Raw genomic sequence first — 22,438 nt, 5'->3', positions numbered from 1 at the left:
AATAATTTTTCAATGGTTTGAAAACATTTTTCCAGATTTTTTTTTCTTGCTTATTCATTCTAATTCAGAATGAAAGAAACCTTTGTTCTCCCTCCCAGTCTCCTGCTGCCCTGAGAAGACACCTGACCTGTTACTGTCCAGCTAGCCTGCTAATATCAGCAGAAACATACTTCTGTCCCACGAGAAATGGGAGCAATTCTCAGTTGTGTGTTTGTGGCTAGATTCCATTTCAGACACCAGATAACATAGGACCAAAGGAGCAGAAAGGCACCTTATTGCCATCTTTCCCCATTATACAGCTCTACCGAGTGTAAATGGTTGAGTCCATAAATTGCAGAAACGACCTTTGAGACTCTCCAGACTTCTCATCCAGCCTTCTTCTAATCCATAGGAATATCCTGGATCAGTAGAAAGCAAGCTGTTGGTAGCAACTATTACCGAGTTAAGGAATACTTGCACGTTGACGAATATCTCAGTCAAGCTGGGTGAAAATGCTTTGGGTGGGAAGGGTGTCAGTTCTAACTGGGTTAATTATAATCTCAATAAGAATAAAGTAAGAATAAGTCGTCTACAAGAAGAATACTTATTAAGCAAGAAAGTTACGTCTTATAAAACAGGAGATATAGAGACAAATGAAAATTGCCAGAGCTATTTAGCTATAAGCTAAATCGGCCCTTGGAAAGGAAATTAGAATGAACAATAGTGGAACGACTGAAATGAAAACAAGGAAAGAGGAAATGTGCCACCACTCTGAGCATGGCATGGAGATCAAGGATAATCCGGATTAGGTCCAAAAGTGTGTGTTGTTATTTTTTTTTCTCTTAGCATTGGGCAATGATGATGTCAACTATGAGGACAGGGGTTAAGAAAAGTGAACGTATGGAAATGGAGCATATCATAGCTGTTCAATAGATTATTGTGCTCAGATTGGGATAATGGATGGTTTCTATCCCCAATTCTGAAAGAGCTGCTACCTGAAATTGCAGTAATGATAGTAAAGTTCTTTAATAAATCCTGTGAGGCTGTGTACAGTGTAATATGACAAGGAATTAACAAAGGCAGCATCTATATTCAGAAGGGCAAAAAACATAATTCTGATAATTGTAGACCAGTTAGTCTTTTTTGTGAGGCTTCAGAGTAAATTTGGAAGGAAAATGTTTTTAAAGCATGGATCCATCAACAATGGACTGAAGTACAACTTTCACCCAAGTAAGATCATGCAAGAATTCTTCTTTGGTATGATAACTGGTTATTTAGACAATGAAACTTGTTAAATGTAAGCTGACACATAAGCTTATAAGCTTATATGTGGTGCCATATGGAAAATTATTAATTATGGTGGAGAATGTGTATGTTATTATTTTACAAGCAGGCACAAGCTTAATGTGGGAAATGCTGCTTGCTGTTAACTGGGTTCACCTAGCATCTCTTGTTTGGAAGGATGGGCATGTTGAGCTCATGTCTGTCTGCAAAATGTCATGTACCCATGAAAGAGATGAGGGATTAGTCAAAGGCAATAAGGAACTAGTTAGCAGGAAGGCAACAGCAAACAGCTTTGAAAGGAGAAACGTTAAGGTCCAAGGATTTCACTAGTGGAATTTCTCTCCAATTTCTCACCAGTTGGTGCTGAACCAGTTTTCTTTAATGCTGTCTTTGAGAACCCTTGGCATGAAGAGCAACAGCGTACCAACAAAATTGCTTGATGACGCAGAGCTGGGATATGTTATTAATACAAAGTGGAGATATTATTGATACAAAGCAAGTTCGAGCTGTCTTGCAGAAAGATTGGAATGGCCTCAAGTCCTGGAAAAATAAAAGCAGTGGGGTGGAATTCAGTGGTACCAAGTGTAAGGTAACATCGTTTCAGGATGAATAAGAATTTCCAGTGTTAGCTGGGTAATACCAGTGGGCAGGAGAACAGACAGGTACCAGAGTGTGACTGTGAGCAAAATGGATACAAGAATGTATCAGGTAAGGTGTTTCCACTGGAGTTAGGACGTATTGCTAGCAAAGTACTGATGAGAGATGGGTTTGAATTGATCAGAACGGAGAGCCTGCTTACTGAGAGGTAACAGAAAAGGTTGTTTGTTTAGCCTACGTAAGGAAGGAGAAATATATCTTCTCCATAAATATACATAGGTGGAAATATATATGCTCGCTATAAATACATGAGAAAAAAAAATCAGTAAAAAGATAAAGCTATGAAGCTTTGTTACTCGAGTTCATTGAATGTTTTTTTCCTTCTGCTGGATGTTGAAAAGCATTATAAAAAACATCTCTCACCCACAGGGAACCTGACAGCATAGGATGCTATGTGTTCTTTCTTCTTTCAATTTAGATTAGAGTTGAGGGTGTTCATGTTTGCCCTAGAGGAATTAGGAAAAGATAAAAACTAGTTTTACACTGTTTTCCTTTGCTTAAGTTTTGTGTTTTTCCAGCCTTTGGGTTAACAAAGCACATAGCATTGTTCATTTAAATATTTTGAAACAAAAGCAACAGCAAAAGGATCAGTAATGATATTTTCTTAGTCATGATTGGCTATTTTAAGTTTGATAGGTAGCAATTAGCTTTTAGATTTAACTGGAAAATTTAAATTTTCAACAAGTAACTGTTTGCTAAAATGCAAAATGGGAAAAGTGTAGAAACGAGAATTTTCTTTTACAGGAAAGTGGGATGGGGGAACAAAGAAGGGGGAAGGATCTATCCACGTTAAACCAAATATGAAAGTGCAGGAACTTGTGCGCAAAACAAAATTGTGAGAAAGAGACCATATCCCAGTGATAAGAATACCCTTTCATGGTTAAACAGGAACTTCACTGAGGGTGACCCCTATACCAAAGTGGTGACCGACCTTACCTCTAAATTGACCTTTTTAGGGAAAACCTCCACCAGAGGAACCTGAGTGCAGTTTTTTTCTTCTTGTTGCTCCTTCTTTTACCCTATCTTCCAAAAAAATATAATCAAAACTGATCTATTTCTGTGAAGAGTTCTGATTTCCACAGCTTGACATTTTCCAAAGGAATAATATTTTGTTAAAAAGTTCCCAAGCAGCTATTGTTATTAGTAGAGGTGAGCTCATGTAGGATTTTTGCCATGTGCACTATGGATGGATTTCAATAGACATTACAGGAGTCTTCCAAATGTTTTATAGTAGTGCAGGCACCATTATTTTAGTTAGCAATTTAATTTTGTGGTGGGCACTGTTTTGCTTGCTTTCTTCTAGTCTAGGAAGACATCTCTCTTTTGCAAGGATGTTTGAGTCATTTATTTGTGTTTACCACTCTTCAGGCCTGTGAATGATGGTTTGTTTTGTTGCACGGCTGCATGCTGTGCACAAAAACTCCTGTGCTAGAAATTTTGTTGGTCTCATGCAGCTCCCTAGTATCAACCCTACTACATGCTACTGAGGAGGTTAGCAAATGTCTGCTTTTCTTTCCTTCAGTTTTTGTAGCTGTTTTTTGTTAAATCCAAAGCACTTGATTCTGCTGTTATTTTTACTGGTGCAAACCCAGATGCAAACTGACTCAAATTAATGCAGTTTTCTCTGCTGAAAAACTGTCATAAATAAGAGTTTTCAGGCTGCAGTGCCTTCTGACTTTTGTCCTGAAAAGCAAGTGGAACACTAGGTGTATTTTTTATGATAGTTCTCCAAAGAGACTAGCCGTTAATCTCTCCGTGAGTAGGTGTGTCAGCTGCAAGCATTTCCTTCAGTCTACCATTTCAATCACACTTCACAGTACACTGAAAATTGGCAAGGATGTTAATTATTGGCCTCTAGAACAAACCACCTACTTTGATTCAAGCGTGTTTCCAATTTTTAAGAATGTTGTTTCACCTACAGAACAGTATAATTACAGAAAATAGCTTGGTTTGGCTAACATCCTTGTGTTCTGCAAGTTCTGCTTGCAAGGCAGCAAGCAGCACTGGGCAAGAGGCTCACCTGCAGAGGATTTTAACCTCTTGCTGACAGGAGTTAGGGCTTGCCAGCATCCAGTACATTGTTTTCAGTATCAGAAGCTCTAAAACACTGTCACTCAGAGGTTAAACATTAACGCTTTTTGCTTTCAAAGCTGAAGGAACCCCCCGTATAGTAAGAAAGTTGGTTTTTGTTTTTCAGGGAACTTCCTGTTAAAAGTTTATGAATGTCTGTTACAGGAGCAATTACAGCGGTGGGTCCTGTACCCAGGCAATGCAAAACCATGGGTGCAACATGACACACTGAGCAACACGGTGCAGAGACTTGTTGTGTCGCTGCATTTGTGCAATGCGGTGTTTAATAAAATTTGCCAGGAGTCAGCCATGTATCCAGGACATGATTAATCAACCAGGAGAATAAATTGCCCATAGATGACTGGGAGTTGACAGTAAACAGTAATACACCTGCCTGGAAGACCTACAGTTTTAATAGGCAAACAGGAAACAGAAGCAAGTGGGAGCTCTGTTTAAGGAGAGAGATTTTGAGGCATACAGGCAGTCGTTCATGATTATACAGTGAGTTTGGCAGAGCTAGAGGCTGAACTCTGTGCATTTCCTTTCATGTGTTTGTAGCTCCTGTAACAGGTCTTTAATTTACGAAGAAACTTTTCCGCAACGCTGTCCTGAAGAGTTGGCAGAATCCGCAGTCAGCGTTTCTCACACGTGTGCCTCTTGGTTTGGGGCTCTACAATTTGTACAATTAATAACTTACTCCATGAATTAAAAACATTGGAAAGCAGCCCAATGCTCAGGCTCATGTGTCAAAGAATTGCTGTGCAAGCCCGGTCTTATTTGTTGTTACAACAATTATTCATCCGCTGATTTTAAGGTAATTTATATGGTACCGGGGCCCTCAAGGGAGTCCTGCAGTGCTATTGAAACTGGACATTTTTAAATTAATGGTGATTAAGCTATAGAGCCATATTAAATATAGCTGAGTACTTATTTCTCCTACCTCCTCTTTAACTCTAAGGCCATGTCGGGGCTGGCTACCTTCCTGCCTTACAAGCCACATGCTGCAATTTCCATAATGGCTGTGAGTCACAAGCCCTTCACAGGGTGGTGTGAATAAACAACGGGAGAGGGAACATCCGGGAAGGTTCACAGGTGGGAGATGGCAGCGATCGCTCAGGGATTCCCTCACTCCGCTATAAACCAGACCCTGGCTGAGAACGCCCCCAGACCCCAGAGCGAGCCGGCAGCGCCGGTCTCGGCGGTCCCTGCTGGCTCGTCGCCTGCCGCTGCTCAGGGCGCCCGTTCTCCGGCAGCTCTCCTGCCCCTCACATCAGCCAGCGGCTCCCACCGCAGGAGCCATGCTTCACAGCCGGAGGGCCATGTGCAGACCAGGAGTCGTGCAGCGGTAGTTTACGGCTGAGTGCCTTGCTTCACTCTCTATGTGTCGGTCAACAGTTTTGCCCTATAGGAACGTTATACTGACGTGAAATATGTTTGCTGACAAACACTTGGCTGAACTGAAGAGGTCTTAACTTAGCCATTCAAGAAGCTTACCATATATGTGAGCGAGGCCATTCAAAACATCGTTCTGCTGGGAAAAAAAAATACAAACCATTGCAATGCTACAACAAGAAAGGATTTTTCATAAGAATTAAATAGGCAGCGTTACAAAACAGTATGACTTCATATGTGTAATTATAACAAAGCGTGGCTGAAATGAAGGCACAAAGGATTGTTACGTTTTCAAAGCAATATGGATATTCTGAATAAATTGCTTATCATATGTTTATCATTTCACAGGCAGAATTGATAGCCTTGCAACAAGAAAAAGAGGCTGCTTTTCAACAGTGCAAAAAATTAGAGGAAGAAATCCAGACATTGCGTGTTTATTACAGGTAAAATAATTAATACTAATATAAATCAGTGACTCATAGGAGAAATTTTCTGTACTGTGTCTGACTGAGTGAGGAAATGGCCTTATCAAATAGGTATTTGTTGGAAATGTGAATACATCAATGAATCAAGGCCTGTGTTTCTGCTTTACTGCTCACCAACCATCTCTTTGAAATTCAAGCCCTTTTCTTATAGCCTAAATTTTCTGTTTCTTCCCTTCTAAGGGAAGGGGAAGGTTGCTGGCAGTTGATTCTCATAAAAATGAGAAAGCTGTGTTATAGTGATGTGCTCACTTAAAAAACACGAGGACAAAAGAACCAGTTGACATAAGCACTTGCTTCTTCCCTGGTTGTTTGCACATACCTAACTTAATCAACATAGATTTTAAAATAATAAAATCTGTAATTCTAAACTGTTTTCTTTTTCAGCCCCAATATAATATGTATGTTTTAATTCCTTACGTTCTGTAGCAGTATGTAGAATGAGGGAAATAGCCATTTTCTCATTAATTTAGGTGGGCTGCACTGAACATTTGCATGGATCAGTGGGTTTTAGTCCCTAAGGAAAAGCTCTGTGTGGTCCAGTGAAGGAGTTAGGTTGTTTTATGGAGTGATGTGGGGTTAGAGCTCTCATTTCATCCTGACCTCCTGTGTGAGAGGGGATACAGAGCTGCCAGCAGGTTAAAGGCAGGAGAATTGGCATCAACACAGCAGAAAATTGTGAATCTGAAGGCTGAATGTCTGTGATGAGGGATGTGGGCTGCAGAGGTAAATAATAAATGTAGTGTGAATATTATGTTCATTGGGAATAAAGAGGACTAGTTAGTTATGACTAAAAAGCATTTGCAGTAGCAAAACTATGTATGTTTTCAGTGTTTCAGCATTTACAAGTGAAAAATACTCAGGTTTCTAGAGGCTTTTTGAGTTTCCCCCTCTCATTAAGTTTATGAAAACCTTGGAGGGAAGTTTCAAAAACAACTTTTGTTCCTAAATCTCATAAGCATTTATTTAAAGCCTGTTAATAGTGAATAGAAACCCCAAGCAATTTGTGATTATTGCTTTTAATGAACTTGGTCAGCATTTAGTGTGTGAACAAATTATGCTATGATTTACCAAGCTAGAAAGAATTTATTGTAGTACCCTTATTACTCACTTAAATGGGTTTTGTAGAATAATTTAAAAACTGAAATGCAATTTTTGTATTGATATTTCAGAAATTAAGAGTTTGCTTGTGTTTGTCTCTGCACGTTGCAGGAGATTTTTCATTGACTTTTGAGTTGTATTTTTGACATAGTGTATCAAGTTTGCACTAATATATAGCATTCAACAATCTGAAAAACATTAACAATAATGACTTGCAGGAATCACCATTAGAACGTACCATGTTGTTAACTTACAGCCTTTAATTTGAACAGGCAGAATTTCCCTGTACGTTTGATGATGGCATTTGCAGGGTTTAGCCATAAGGTGTGGAAATGCTCAACTGAATATCCCCTGGGGCAAGAACTATTGTATCACTACTAAGTTATGCAAGTTACGTACTAATTTAGAACATTAGAAGTGAAAGATTTTATCTCCTCCCTCACTGTCCTTGGAGAATGTTTTTTTTTCTGATGCATTCTGAAGGGGACACTCAGATTCACATGGTTGTGTGTCACAGAGATTGAATGATGTTAGAAGGGAGCTCTGGAGGTCATCTTGTCCAACCCCCCTGCTCCAGCAGGGCCACCGAGAGCAGTTGCCCAGGACCACGTCCAGAAGGGTTTTGAATATCTCCATGGATGAAGACTCCACAGCCTCTCTGTGTAGAGGCACTGAGCATAGAGAGACATGGCTAGAAAAGCCAAAGGCCACCTGGAATTGAACCTGGTGAGGGGTGTAAAAGGCAACGAGAAGGACTCCTATAAGTGCATAAGTAGCAATGTTTGAGGTCTCAGGCCTATCTTTTGCCTTGGTTATAAATTAATCCATGATGAGGATTCTTATGAACAACTTAACATTTTGGTTGCCGTTTCCCTTATGTTACGTGAACATCTGCAGCCTCTGTCATCCAACAGAGTGGCAGTACTTTGAACACATGCCAAATGAGAGAGATGAAGAAAAGAATGTATGTCACGTGTGCATAAAGCTGTGGGGACTGTATTAGGCCAAGGGTGGGATGGCCACAATAATCATGAATGACAAAGCAGAGAGTACTTTTCTCTGGCCATCCCAAATGAGTGAAAATTTACTCTCTGTTTTGTATGTGGAAGCTAGTTAAGGAATGCTTATTTAGATGACTGCTGGGTCTTTTTATTTCATTTTACTGTTTGACATGCTGTGATAATCTAGAGTAAGCACTGAGAGTGTTTTTCAGACACCCTGTTTTGGACTGAGGTGGAAGTTCGGTGCATTGATCCAAGTGAGTTAGCTAGATGATTTGCTGTTCAAGACTACATTTCTGTGGAGTTATTTCTCTTTTGGACTTCAGAGCTCCCCAGTGAGCAAAATATAGGCTTCTGCACATGCTCCACTCCTCATCTGAACTGTGGAGCTGCAATGAGACACGTTATTATGCGGGGCGCACATTTCCTTCACCTACTGTTCTCTCATCCCTGTGCCAGCTTCTCACACCTTCTTTTGTCTCTGTCTGCCAGCATGACAGTGGCTTGGGAATTTTGGCTCCATTTGGTGCCTTCTCTTTCTGCTCTTAGGTCTTCCTTGGCCTTAGAAAAAGCATTTTGTCACACTTGTTTTCTTTGTTTCTTGTTTTAACTGAGACTTCTGCATCGTCCTTTAACTTAGGAGAAACAAGTTTAAGAAAAACCCAAATACTAGAGGCTAACATTAAAGTGTACAAAGGACACCTAAAGGCATGCCTTAATCCGCAACCACATCTTGGGGGTTTGCTCATAAAAGTAATGACTGTGTGCATATATTAACAATTTTTGAATGCATACATGCGTAAACAGTAACGTTAAAATGTATTTTTATACTGATCTGTCTTTCACAAACATTAGTATAATCCAGAAAAAGCCAAATATCATTTTATTGTACAAGATCAGGGAAGAGATATTTAGGTCCCGAATATCTGTATGTGTGAAAGTGCAACTGTATGCATACACAGGCATTTTCAAAGCAAGGAAACAAGTGGAGACTTTCAGGAAAAAAAATAATCCCCTTTTTTTTCTCCAGGAGAAAGATTCCTGGTATCTAGAATACTACAGCCAGTTTGGGGTCCTCAGTAAAAGTAAGACATCTATAAATTGGAACAAGTTTGACAGAGGGCCACCAGTATGATGAGGAAGCTGTAGCATTTACACTGTAAATAGAGACTGAGGGTACTGCTCTTGTTCATCCTGAAGGAAAAAAAAAATTTCTTTCTTTGGTGTCTTCAGGGAAACCTAACAGCAGCCTGACAATGTCTATGAGGAGGTTATCAAGAAGGACAGGCTCTTCACAGTGCTGCATGACAAGAGGGTGAGAGACAATAGACTCAAATTGAAACAAGAGAGTTTCGGACTGGTTATAAGGGAAAACTTTTTCACCATGACAGCTGTCCATCATTGGAGCAGGTTGCCCAGAGGAGTTTTGCCATCTCCATCCTTGGAGATTTCCAGTGCCTGACTTTATCAAGTCATGAGTAACCTGGTCTGATCTCATAGTCGATATCACTTTGAGAGGGAGGTTGGTTGGACTAGAGACAGCCAGTGGTGACTTCCAACCTGTATTATTCTACAATTCTGTGATCTGGTAGCTGCTGCTGTTTGAAGCCATTCAATTTTCTTCTCCACCTGTGAAAGAAGTCTGTGTTGTAAACCATACTTCTTTGCAGATGAAATGGAAAGTGAATCCTAGCTGAAACCAGCGTTTCATGGAAGGCCTGAAAGACCCAAACCAAAATTAAAATGAGCTTTTGGGAAATAAATGATGGAACACTGATTTCCACCTGAATTTTGACTTTCTGAAAAGAAAGCACATCCCAGAACAATACCAGACTTCTTTAAAAGCAAAGAGAAGTGAAAAGGAGGAAAAAGAAAAGGAGGAAGAATCTAGTTCAGATACAGAAGGAAGAGGAAATTGGCTCCGAATAAAGTTGGGCAGGTTCTCTGCTTCTGATTGTTCTTGTGTTGTTTCTCTGTCATGTCGCAAAAGGAAAATTACGTTTTCTGGATAGTAACCCAAAATTACATATCAGAAATGAAAATTTGCATAACAGTTAGGAGCAGTATAGAGTTTCTAGCTTACTAATATAATTGTTTCAACACAGTACTCTTTAAGCTAGGGATTAATGCAAATCATAGATCCTCAGTGACCAAAGAAGGCTATATCCAAATAATCAGTTTTGAAGTATGCGGGAGTGTTAATCCCACTACCTCTTTCTCACATAGCTCTGTTGTTTGAACATCATCACAGGTTTTTTATTTGCATATTCTTCAGTTATGTGGTCTGTCCATTTTTATAATCAGTTTCCTTCTATTTTAATAATGCTTCCAAAGTGTACTCCTCCTACATGTTAAAATGCTGACATAGACTTATGCTATTGCATACTGCTTATTTTTCACATATTACCTAAAACAGCACAGCTGTGTATGAGAAATATTTCTCTATATAGGGAAGTACATATATATTTTCCCAAAGCTCTGGCACCAGGAGTTTTCACAGACAAATAATTTGAACAAATTTTAACTAGTACAGCAAAAGGTACACCACTAACATGTCAACCCTATTGCAAAGAAAGATAAGACAGCAAAATAAAAATACAATACTATCCTCACTTAGAAGTATGTTTTTGATAGGTTTCATATTGGGGTCAGGTGCAGTGAAGGACAACTCAATAAAATTATTGGTTACTTTCCAGCTGTGTAAGATATATACATCTGCATTAGTTCACACACCTTTGAATAAAGCTGCTGAGGATAAGAATTGGTATGTCCAGGCTCTAAGATAAAATTTAGGCATGCTTTTAGTAAGTTTCAGTAGTTATTTCAATGACAATTTAAGAGGCTCCTCTGTGATTTAATCAAGTTCTCTAAAAGCCATATATTTGCCAAGTCTGAAGTTCACAAGGGAGGAGGGACAGTGAAAACTTTTTGCAAAAAATCTTCATGCAAAGGTTCTTCCAATTTGCTGTTGAAACGTGTGAGGTGCAGAAATAGCTGCAGGCTGGAAGTCATAATGGGAAGAAACTTACATTTATCTCAGCAAATTTCCTAATGAACAGGCATTTGAAAAAACTTGCAATGTTAAAATAAAATTTAATTTAGAATTATTTTTTACTCTCCTGAAGTTGAGATGAGGATCTGGCAGAAAGATAATAGCATGGAGAGACAGAGTTTTAATGCCAGATGAATGTCACAGTCCCAGGAGTTGCACGTTGCATGGAAGGATGGGAGAAAAAGATGGCTTATTTTACAGTTATGTGGTGGTTTTCAATAATGAAATAGAAGAGTAACTTCAGTGAGACCGCTTGTACTAGTAAGTACTATGACCTGAAATAAATATTTTTAGAATCAAACTTTCAATTAATATGGATAGCTTCTCTGTCAGCTTTTGCTCCCTGTTTTCTTTGCTCCTCAACTGTTTTCTTGCTTCCTAACCAGTTGTGTCACTTTTATAAGTTACAAACTGCTGAAGAAGTTTAACAAAATTTCAATCTAAAAGTTTCAATGCTCCTGATACTTCAATTAAATTGGAATTCATGTTTAAGTGACACAAGTAAACAGTCTAAATAAAAGTTGTTTTTGTGGAGCTCCATATATTTTTCCCATGAAGTCTCTTGTAAAGTGATGTGGAGGTTCATCTTTTTAAAGACCTAAATTGATTGATGTGAAAGAGAAGAGAATCAAGAAGGTTTTTTATGATTTCCTCAAATCACAGGGACAATCTCAATTTTCATTTTAATTACAGAACTAAATCACCCTGTAACAGGAGAAATAGATGAAGATCCTTTGCAAGGCATTATTTGCAGTCCTGGAAAAAAAAGGCTGTTTTCTATTCAAGCTGTGAATACAGTGATGTGTGTTTCATTTACTGCCATTCTATAGTTTCATGGCTGATGTTCTGGAATGTAATACTCAGATGGTACCATTTCAACCATGCTCCATGGACTCTGTGCATGGATATATAATAGTGTAATTCTTGCTGTTAGACTGTTCCTCTCATTCCAGTTTTAAGGGCTATTAAAAACTATAAATTATTTTTACCTAACGTGTCAATATTCATCCTCTTCTTGTATTCTATGTGGTTCACAGCCACTGCAGTAGCAAATCAGAATACAACTGCCTAAATATTCAATCTTCTGTTCTCTAACTGACCCCTGCTCAAACATTTCAACCTGTTTGTTCTGCCATGTCTCAGTCTTTTTCAGAGATTTGTCCAGTCCAGATTTCTCTCAGGGGGACAAGATGTGTAGCAGAAGACTGGGCTGCTCTAACATCCAGCTTCCCAGTCCAAATGAACTGGAAACCCCTTACAGTGGGATTAGTGAGGCTGCAACCACTAGTGCAGGGTGGTGATCTTGGTCCTTCCTCTAAAGCAATAGCAGGACACCTTGAGCACCTGCCCCTGCAGTTTACATCAGAGAACTGGTCTTCGCATGACTGGGTTTTTATCTCGCTTTTTCAGTTATGGCCATTGACTCATTTTCCTGCTCTTTTCATCCTGTCTGCTCGCTGCTATTCTGGCAGTTGCTGTTGTTGTTTCAGTATTAGTTGCTTTAGACATAGCATGGTATAATTACAGTCATTAAGAATGGCTGGATAATGATATCACTGTAAACCTACTGTTCTTTTTGCAGAATGATTTTGGGGAGATCAGGGAGAAGATGGCAGTTGTGTTTTAAGTATTCTCTGTCCTTGCAGCAGTGCCTTCTATTTTATCCAAGAGTTTCAGACACCTGACATCAAACATAAATCTTGAGCTAATTAAATTTCCCGCTTCCAAGCAGAGGAGCGATTCTCTTTTATGTCAGACATGAGGCGCTTGCATCTATTATACAGTGGGAGACAGTGTGATATGTCTTCTTGTAAAGGACCCTAACCTACTCCAATTCGATACAGCCTAACATATGGAAAACAATGGCTCTGTAAGGGAACACTAAGGGTTTTGTTTGTCTTTCATTATTATAAAAAAAACCCTCAGGTATTATCCAAACTATATTTCTTAGTTTATTCTCCATAGAAAGTCTGCTGATTTCTGTGGGAGATTTAGACCTGCAAAGAATGGAGATCTAGCCCTTGTTTGTGGTTTGGGTGGGTTTTTTTTTAATGTGCATGCTTTCTTCCTGTTTGTTTATTGAACTGAGTGCTGAAATTAGTCAAAAATGGGGGGCAAGGGGCTTTACTGTCTTTTAAATCAGATTAGGTAAAACCACACCTTCTCTGAACAACCCTTGGAGGTTTCAGTGAATTTTAGTCAATTTGTGGGGGCAAGGGGAGCCAACACCCTGGTAATTTGGACCTGGGATTTAGAATCTGCGGGTTCAAGCTTCTCCTCTGTTATTGTGCCACTTTGCAGTGGGGTGCTGCAGCCCCGAAAGAATTGGCATTTTAGGTTGGCAGGTCTTTCTCACTCTGTAGTCCCATAAGCATCTTCCCACTGGTAAGCCCCTCTGTCTTCTTTTGCCTTGTCTCCTTATTGCTCGTTAGTGTTACAGAAGATAAACGTCCAGGGTTTGGGGGCTGTTTCATGAACTGGATCAGCCAGCTGAAGGGGGAAAAACAGATCAGTAAGCTGCTCTGCTTTGGCAAAGCAGCTGCATGAAGTTTTACTGGCAGTACTGAGACAGCTGTATTTCACAGTGTCTTGGTGAAGGTGAGTGGTGGAGGCAGAGCCCTACCTTGTTATCCTTGTTATCCTTATGTATTTCAGACTTTATTGGATTCATTATCCTCTCCCTCCCTGCCCTGTTCCCAGACTTCTCGTTCTCTAGCCTGGAATTGATTATTGTCTCTCCTTCTGCATTTGCTCTACTTTGTAGCAATAATAAAGTCAGAGAGACTGACTTTATAAATCAGTGGATAGGGAACTTTCTTGGGAGCGTGCATCTGTACTCCAGTTAATATTTGACCATTTTCACAGAAGAGGGATGGTAGAGAGAGACTCCAGTATATACCATAGGTTTGGTGTTTATGGTGCCTGTTTGACAGGCAATGAAAAGGCAAAGCAGCATCTGACCCTGGGGGGGAGGGGGGGGTGATTTTTTTGCCTCCCAATGGAATATCTTAGCCATCAGAGAGAGTGCTCTCCGAGCTTCCTCTGTCTCTCATTCATTTAGACACACACAAAAAATACTTCTGAATGTTTCTCTTTTTACCCTGACATGATTTTGAAAATTTTCCCGTCTCACTGAGAAAAAAAAATTGTAGCATGGAAAAACAATTTCCTACTCAGCTTTAGTGACTTATAAAAACTTTGAGGGAGAGGAAGCACTGAACTGTCACAGATCCCAGCTGTCTGGTGGAATAACAAGCCACCCCACACCATCCCTGCAACCAGCACGGAGGTGAATGTAGTACACTCAAATTGCCTTGTGCTGCTGTTGACTCAGGCATGGATTGGTCTGACCTACATTTTATGAAATCTTTGTGCCTAATGTTTCCAGGGGCTGGCACTTGGCCTTCGGAGCTGCCTTGCCAATAAGAAACACTAAGCAGCAGGTCTGAGGAGGAACATGGGCAGCATGAATATGGACCAAAGTGCCTAACACACTCTGTGATGCAGTTTTAATTTGTACTGTGTACTATGCTAATTCTGCTACTGCTTCTGTTATTGGGTGTGTTATACTGGCAAACTTTCTCAAGTTTTTAAGATTAGTTGAGGACCAACCAGTCACTTGTTGTGCCAAGCACATTAAAGCTAGAAGCACTCCACAACTCCTTATACTGTATTTAATCAGACTTGAGCAGAGTTCTTCTGTACTTATGTGCTGTCGTGGGGTAAAATGAACTAAAACAACGTTTACCTTGTCGTTTTTGCTATGGTGGACCTTTTCAGATGAGTTTCTGCTCTTCTTAAAGAGGAGGGATTTGCTTGACAGAAAGGAATTCCTTGCCATCGGATGCTGATATGGTCTCACAACTCTGTATACATGGCCCTACTAGCTCTCTGTTAGCAGCTCTGCTTCGCCTGGCTGATTCCTTCCCCTTCTCTTTTACCTTGGCTCTCTGTGGTTTTCTGTTATGACTTCCTTGGTTTCTCAGTGAGCTGAAAAGTCTAGGAAGTCTAATTTTGTTCTGTGCTTTTTGGAATAAGTACATAGCTAGAGGCTTCTAGGAACTGTTTTTCAAATTTGTTAAAGCCTAATAAAATGGAGTTATTGGAAGGAAAGTTTAGAGTCTCTGGAAGAACTACCTGTGAACAACTGACTGACTGCTACTGATAGGTTGGAGTAGATTAGTAATACAAATTATTCTACTCCTGTAGAAATACTTGTAAAAATAGGACATTGACAACAGTAGAGTTTATATCTATTCTGTGTAATGTAAGGAGACTCAAAAGAAACATTGGAAAATCTATAAAGAGCATATGCAGGATTATGAAATCTGTTATCTGGTAGAAAGGGTATGTGACCAGAGGCTACATATTCTGATTCTGCCATTGAAATGCTGGATAAATACAGATGAATCTAAACTCTGCTTTGGCTGCTTTATTTGTATAAACTGAATAAGGAGTTTGACAGTTTTCCATAACACCTTTCGAGATCTATGACTATGAAAACACAGGTACTCCTAATTTAAAACAAGGGATGAAAACAGATGCGGGATAAGAAGCAGCCCTCTCTAGAGCAAGTTAAAGAAATACAGGAAAACTGTGCGTGTAATCAGAGCCGTTTGAAAGACAAATTTTCCCATGAGAAGTTTGAAAGAAAATCTTAAACTGCAAAAGAAGAATTTGGCTTGCCCTATAAATATTGTATGAAAGGGAATTTCTTTTGTTATGAATATGATATTTAGAAATAAAGTAATAACATTGTCGGGGGACTTTAAATGCATTTCTTTTTTGTTGATTTTTCACAAGACATGTTTTTTATGTTAAAATGTCAATTCAATAATAAAAAATGGTCATTTTGATGTGTTTCAGTTCAGTTCTCTTCAGCTGAAGAACTGAAACAAAATAGCATTTCAAGTTGAAATGTCAAGGTGAAAGGAAAATTTTCACTTAGAAATTTGCCACAGGAAACCAACATATTTTTTGTGTTGGAATTTACATCTCCCAATAAAAAAATATTTGTTTGGTGAGAAGACTTTCCACATGAGCAATCTTCAGCCAGTGCTAGACATAACATCGCTTTTCTTACTTTGAGCTTAGCCCTGCTTTCAGTGGAGTCAATGGAAAACTTCTGTTAGGAAGGATCTAGGAATTCAAGTGGCAGAAGTCCTCAGCCTGTCGCAGAACACAAGCTAGAAGACTACCCACCTGTTGTGTTTACAAAGAGAGAAGCTGAGTAAGGTATTTTCTTTATTCAGTTGCTTTTTTAAGTTAGAGCTTTTATTAAATTGCTACATGCATGTCATGCTGATGTCTTTTACTGGAAAATTTTCCAGTTTTACATTCCATCCACGAGCTGCTTTTCTAACTAGTGATAGAGGTCTTGTGTTTTGGAAGCTGAAGGTTTTTAACATTGTGTCCAGCATTGCATAATGATGTGTTACTCATCTGGTACAGGTAATTCTTCCAGCGTAGGTGTGAAGGCTGTCATTTTTAGAGAGGGTAGGGAGCGACTTGGAAGCTTCAGCCACAGTTTTCCAGTGAAGAAGTGGGCCTGCTGGGATTTGCACAATTCTGAGCCTCTCAAATATTTGAGTAAAACGTAACATATTAGTAATAGTTTGCTTTTATAAGCTGCAGCTTGTATGGTCATGACAGGAAGGAGAACGAGCACAGAACAACTTGGGTTTTTTCCTAACACCACCAAGAAAGCATCTAAGCAGTGGTACGGAGCTGCTCTCTCACTAGCAGAGAAGCTTTTCTGGCTGTGAGTTTGGAAGGAAAAGCCACAGAAGGAGAGGGAGGGAGTTACGCTGAGTGAATCATCAGTGGTATATTTTCTTTGACAGCAAAGTGAGTTTAAAGAAGCTCTTCCCCAAGCTGTATCAAGTGATACAGATTAGAGCATGGCCACCCACAAATGTTTTCAGGAGCAACAACACAGAAGTGCTGTGTTTGTTTGTTTCTTTCACTTTCTTCACACTGCTAGCTAGTATGAAGGCTAGTATGAAGGCTACTGAATTGAAAAAGACAACATTGCAGTGTGTGATAGTAAAATTTTCTTCTGGTGACTGGTGACTTGTGTCCTGAGTGAACAAGAGCCAAGAATCAGATCTCAGGAGGAGGAGAAACCTGCAAATCTTGTAACCTCAGGGTTGAACCTACTGAGGGTGCTGCTGATTGGAGCAAACAAAGTCATGATCTACCACACAGAATCCACCATTGTGTGTCTCCCGTCATCAAGAGAGCTATATTTATGCAGGTTTTGACACTTTCTTCAGGCTGCTGCATTCATTTTTGAGAGAAATTTCTTGGCTCTGATAATTTAAGTATTTTTTCTTCATGCTCAACATTGTTGGTTCTTACAAGCTTTCAGGATTAATAACATGTGTCTGTACCGTTCAGTAGACACCCGGACGAAAACACTCATCACCACAAAATAAGCTTTGAGATGCCCAAATTGTTTCAAGAGTTAGGGAAGGAAATAATTATGGCAATTGTATAAAATTTGTTCATAAATGTTATCATAAAAGCTGTAACTGCAAGGGATCTCTCACTTTTCAATGTAAATGTGTATTCAGTGCTGGCTAAACTAGACTTGTACGTGCAAACAGTATCTGCCCAACAGCCAATAGCCTAAACTATAAATACAGTAGTTTATTTGGGATTTGTTTGCTTGTCTTCTGTATCTTTTTTTTAAAAACAAAGTAAGTAGTGAAAAAAAAGAAGGAGTGCTCATTTGTCTTTTGTGTTATTTATTTGTTATATATTTATTTTGTTAGTATTTCTGGTGCTTGCAGCAGGAAAAGAAATCCTTTTATTTCATTTATCTATTCTTTTAAAATAACATAGTAAGAAGTATTGGGTAGAAACAAAGTGGAGTCACAGTTGGATATTACTGTTACAAGATAGGAGATGACAATGGTATCTTTTCAGTGTATCTGTTATCTGTGGTGTCGTTAAACCTAATGATGTGCTAAATAATAAAAGCAGCCTTATCACATCCCAAGGCCTTGAATTGTCTCGAAGTTTCCATGCCTGTGGGTTCCCTTTGGCTTTTGGAAAGGGTTTGGAGTCAGAAGAAGCTGCAGTTCAGAGTGCGTTTATGCAATCAAAGCTCTTTAGACAGATGGCTGCTAGCACTCCAAAATGATTAAAATATGTTCCAGGCAACATCAGTCTGTGGGCTTGGGGACCCAGCCTTTCATTAGTCAATAAAGGGTCTTGCGTTCTTGAAAATGAAATCTTTAAAAGCTAATAAGGCTGCTGGTTTGCTCTGAGCTCTTTCTTTGGATTTGCAGTTGTGGATTGGACTTGGGCCAGTATCTGTCCAATAATATGAGGCTTTAAAAAAAAAAAAACTGGTTACAAGAGGCCTCCCAGCAGATCTGCCTGTTAAACAGTGTGGCCAAAATCTTCAGTCTTGGATACGTAAGTTTAGGCACCTGAGTTTGCGCTTAGGGAGCTGGGAAGGGATCTGCAAGTGCTCCTTTGGAAAGCCAGTCACTCACTGGAGCATGGTTTAACTATAGGCACCAAAGTTTGATCATTTTGACCTGTACTATTTTATTTTTAAATCCCTATGGGTTGACCCAGGAGCATCTCTAGAATACTTACAGGGTACCATAAGCAAGATCATTAAGCAAGTTTTCCAGAGCTTCTAGAAATCGGTAATATTACTTACAGCGTTCCTGAGTGTTGTCAGTGCTTGCCAAATATGAATGTGCCATAGTATAGTTTGGTGTTACAGTGCAGTTGGGTTTATTCTCTTGTCTACACCCAGCTTGTGAGAGGTAGCAAATGGGGGCTTGTGCAGATGTGAGGTGTCTGTAACCTCTGCATGTCTATGTGAGGGCAGCAGCAATAAACATCTGTTTAAGAAGATGTTAGCAAGTTCAAGCCTTCTGTTTCTTTTTTCTTCTTTCTCTGACAGAGGAAAAACAGCTCTCACAATTTGTAAACCTCTGAACTTGAAGTGTTCTTGCCCCATAGACTCTTTCCACACAAGTCTCAAAATCTGAAGATATGTAAATTCTCTCCAAAATGCCTCAAAGTTTAGCCTACTGCTGTAGAATGTATTGTAAAACAGATCAGAGTTTTGACATACACCAACAGAAGAAAAGCAAGTCATGGTGATCCCATTAGCTCAATGTGATCCCATTAGCCAAATTGTTCAGCCTCTCTTCTTTCACCTTGGGAACAGCTCTCGCATTCCTTTTGTCAGGACTTGATGGGGCTGGCAACTGAAGTTCTTCCCCCCATGCACCATAGTTACTCAGAGAATGTCATACTCCATTTCTCTTTCCTATAGTCTCCCTCTGAAGGCTTGCCTGTGCTTCAGCTTGAACAGCCAGTGAATTTTACTCATCATAAACATAGGCAGGATGTTACTGTCTTTCGATAAATGTACATCGGATTCTGGATTCTGGTTATTCTGGCGAGCTGATTTTTGTTTTTATTTGTTGTAAAATATCTGGTTTGTGTGTCCCAAAGTTTTTTGTCCACCATCTAAACAATCCTTTCATCTGCTCTGCTCTTACATATGACATCTGAATTGGGTCGCATTCTCCCTAGCTCTAGGCGTAGGTTTTTAACTATGAACTCATTTTCCCCAGAGTAGGCAAAACAAGACAAAGGTCTACACTAAAAGCTCAGGACGTAGTGAGCATGCCTGTTCCTCTTAGTGTCTCCGTTTCTGGAGTTCCTTGTGAACAGATACATTTACCTCAGACTTAGGAGTTCTCCCCTTGATTTAAGTGTGCTCTGAAGTGGTCCTGTTACTTTATCTCTGTTACTGTTCTGCCTCTTAAAATTTAGGGAGTTGACCTAATCACCTAAATGAGTCAGAACTTCAGGGTACGGAGATGCACAAAGCCTTCATCAAAGTGTTACGATTTTAGATCACGAAGAACTAGCACTAGGAAAGGAAACTATAAAGAACAGATTCACAGTATCTTGGGAGCAGACAGAATTTCTCTCCATAGGAATTATGTCTCTCTTTGTATCTCCTAAGGTACCAAACTTCATATTAATCACTTTTCCACCTACTCCAGGGAATCACATAAAGACTTTTATTAAGCAAGCCAGCATCCTACATAGCCTGTGTCACTTCTTTTTTGGTTCATTTTTCTGAGCTTTTCAGAAGGTCCATTTCCAACAATGCATGTAACAAGAAAGTGCTGCGGAATGCTCCATCCATATACTCAGGTCTGAGGTTTCCAGAGAACCAAGCAGGACTTCAAGTGACATGAGTCTGGAGAAGTAGATGATTTTATACATGCTGCTAAAGTTGTTGTGGGGGCTTCTGCTTTGAATATTCTGATTTGTCATTGTTTTCATCTGGAGTTGCAAGTCCCTAAAACTTGTAAACACCAAGTCCTAATGGTCTCCGTTTGGGGAGTGGAAATGAAGGGCCTCTTTTGGAATGTTTCTTTGCCTCTCGATTCCCGTAGCTGTAAGGTGTGAATAGTGCTACTCATGCATTTTTTGGAAAATACATCGATTTAAGTTTTCTTTATTAGATTCTGCTAAACATTAAATGGGGTAAACCTAAATTTATCACAGTAGCTATTGTATTGCAGCAGTCCTTCTGAAATGCGAGTACAAAACTGCCTTTTCCAGACGAACCATACACTGTGAGTGCCCCATTAATACATTTAATGTTTAATGACCAACTGTTTCTCCTGCTTCCTCAAAATTCCTGTAGTTACTGTTCCAAGGAGAGAAAGTAGCTTTTTATTCTGGAGAAGACTGTGGCATTCATTGCTTTGAGTGAGAAGGTAATCTCAAACAGTTCATAATATTTCCTCTACTAAAAGGCAGCAAGAATTTGGAAACCTTTGAAATAAGGATGAGGCTGCAAGAGAGAAAAGAAGTATCTGCTTTCCAGGTAGGTGAGTCCAGTTGTTGTATTAGTTCGGGTGAGGGGTTGTTTGGGGTGGTTTTTGGTCAAATTAATGAATATATATATATAATTTCATTGTAGAAATGTTGCAGAGTTCCTTCTTTCTGTTTGTAACAGTGCAGCTTTTATGACTGGGGGGAAAAACCTGGTTTAGTGAAGGAGGTGTTGAGCCTGCCAAAGTTGCTGGAGGTAAGTTTGGATAGCCATTTAGTGTGGAACAGCTAGATGGGAACAGAGAAGAATGTAAAATGAGTAGATTGCTACAGATGTATACTTGCCAGAACAAAACAGGTAAATTGTTTGTGAGTTCAAAGACCCTGAGTTTGCAGACTTAAGTAAAGACATGCCTTTAAAAAAATCCAAGGAGATGTTGGTATAATGATACTTCTTTTGAACATTATGCTGGAGGAAGGTTACAAGAATGTCAAACACTTAAAAATGATTTTTACTCAACTAATGCTTCCATAATGGACGTTAATACTGTTGACATTACTCATGGATTGAATGCAAGCAATTTAGACAATAGATAGTATCAGGTGCTAATAGATCAAATGTAATTACTGTTGATGAAATAATTTTACGCAGTTTAGCAAAATCGTTTCAATTATTCACTGTAAAAGAAAACATTAAGTAAAAGTGAAAATACTAAGCTTTCTCCTCTAGGGGCATTATATGCATTTCTGAGTCATATTTTTTCTTCATAGCAACCTTTCCTCTATAACAGCTTCCAGTGCAAGTTATTACAATTCTTTTTGCATAAGATAGGTCATGTGAAGTTCAGCTGTAGGTGGGGCCACTGTGGTAGATTGGGGGACAGTCTTAATAGATCCGTTTCATTAATTAAGTCATGCATTTTTTTATTAACAAAACCTGTAGGTCAGGTTTAGCCAGCTGGGAGCCATTCTTATGGTTGTTATCTTTGTCAGAAGGAATATTGTGAAAATAAGGAATTACTGTACGCGCTTTAACTCCTGATTAAACAGAGGAATGACATCCGCTCACCCGCTGTCCGTGAAAAAATAACTTAGGGGCATATCATAGGCTTGATTCATAGGTTCTGATCTTACATATCTCATTAAGGTAAAAACTACATTGCATTCAAAATTTACCCTGAAGGATTTGTGTCATACCTATCCCATGGTCACTGAGGTAAGCAAGGTTAAGGCCAAAATTTCAAACATCGAGATTTTTATTGTTTCTTTTTACTCTTGAAGGAACTTTTTCTTCTTGCCCCTCTTTTTGGATTTATAAAGCACTATTTTCTTGCATTCTTTCTCTTCTGGTGTTCCACTCCCAGCCATCAGGAGGAAGCAGTAAGATTTCCAGGAAGTATTTAGTTGTACCAGACACCCAGAACAGCGTAAGCACCTACTGATGGCCACAACCTTTAGCTTCTTGATGCAAATAAATTCAAGGCATTCTTTTACTAGGCTTTCTCCTGGTCCTCAATGGGAAATGCACTAATGATTTCTACTACCATTAAAGGAGATTGAACTGGGAGGAAATTTCACCAGAGAGGAAG

The 22,438-nt window shown here is 39.3% G+C and overlaps 1 protein-coding gene across 1 annotated transcript in view; it reads left to right on the top strand.

The window, feature by feature from the left end:
- MIPOL1 (mirror-image polydactyly 1) overlaps positions 1-22,438 on the top strand; it is a 195,328-nt gene that overhangs the window by 135,552 nt on the left and 37,338 nt on the right. Inside the window, exon 12 of the mRNA XM_075030253.1 lies at positions 5,731-5,825. Coding sequence (XP_074886354.1) covers positions 5,731-5,825 — 95 coding nt within the window. The remainder of the gene's footprint in view (positions 1-5,730; positions 5,826-22,438) is intronic.

Source organism: Buteo buteo, chromosome 6, assembly GCF_964188355.1.
Source record: "Buteo buteo chromosome 6, bButBut1.hap1.1, whole genome shotgun sequence".
In the NCBI taxonomy this organism is placed as follows: domain Eukaryota; kingdom Metazoa; phylum Chordata; class Aves; order Accipitriformes; family Accipitridae; genus Buteo; species Buteo buteo.
The sequence above is the reverse complement of the archived record's forward strand: the minus strand, read 5'-3'. Positions and strand labels throughout refer to the sequence as shown.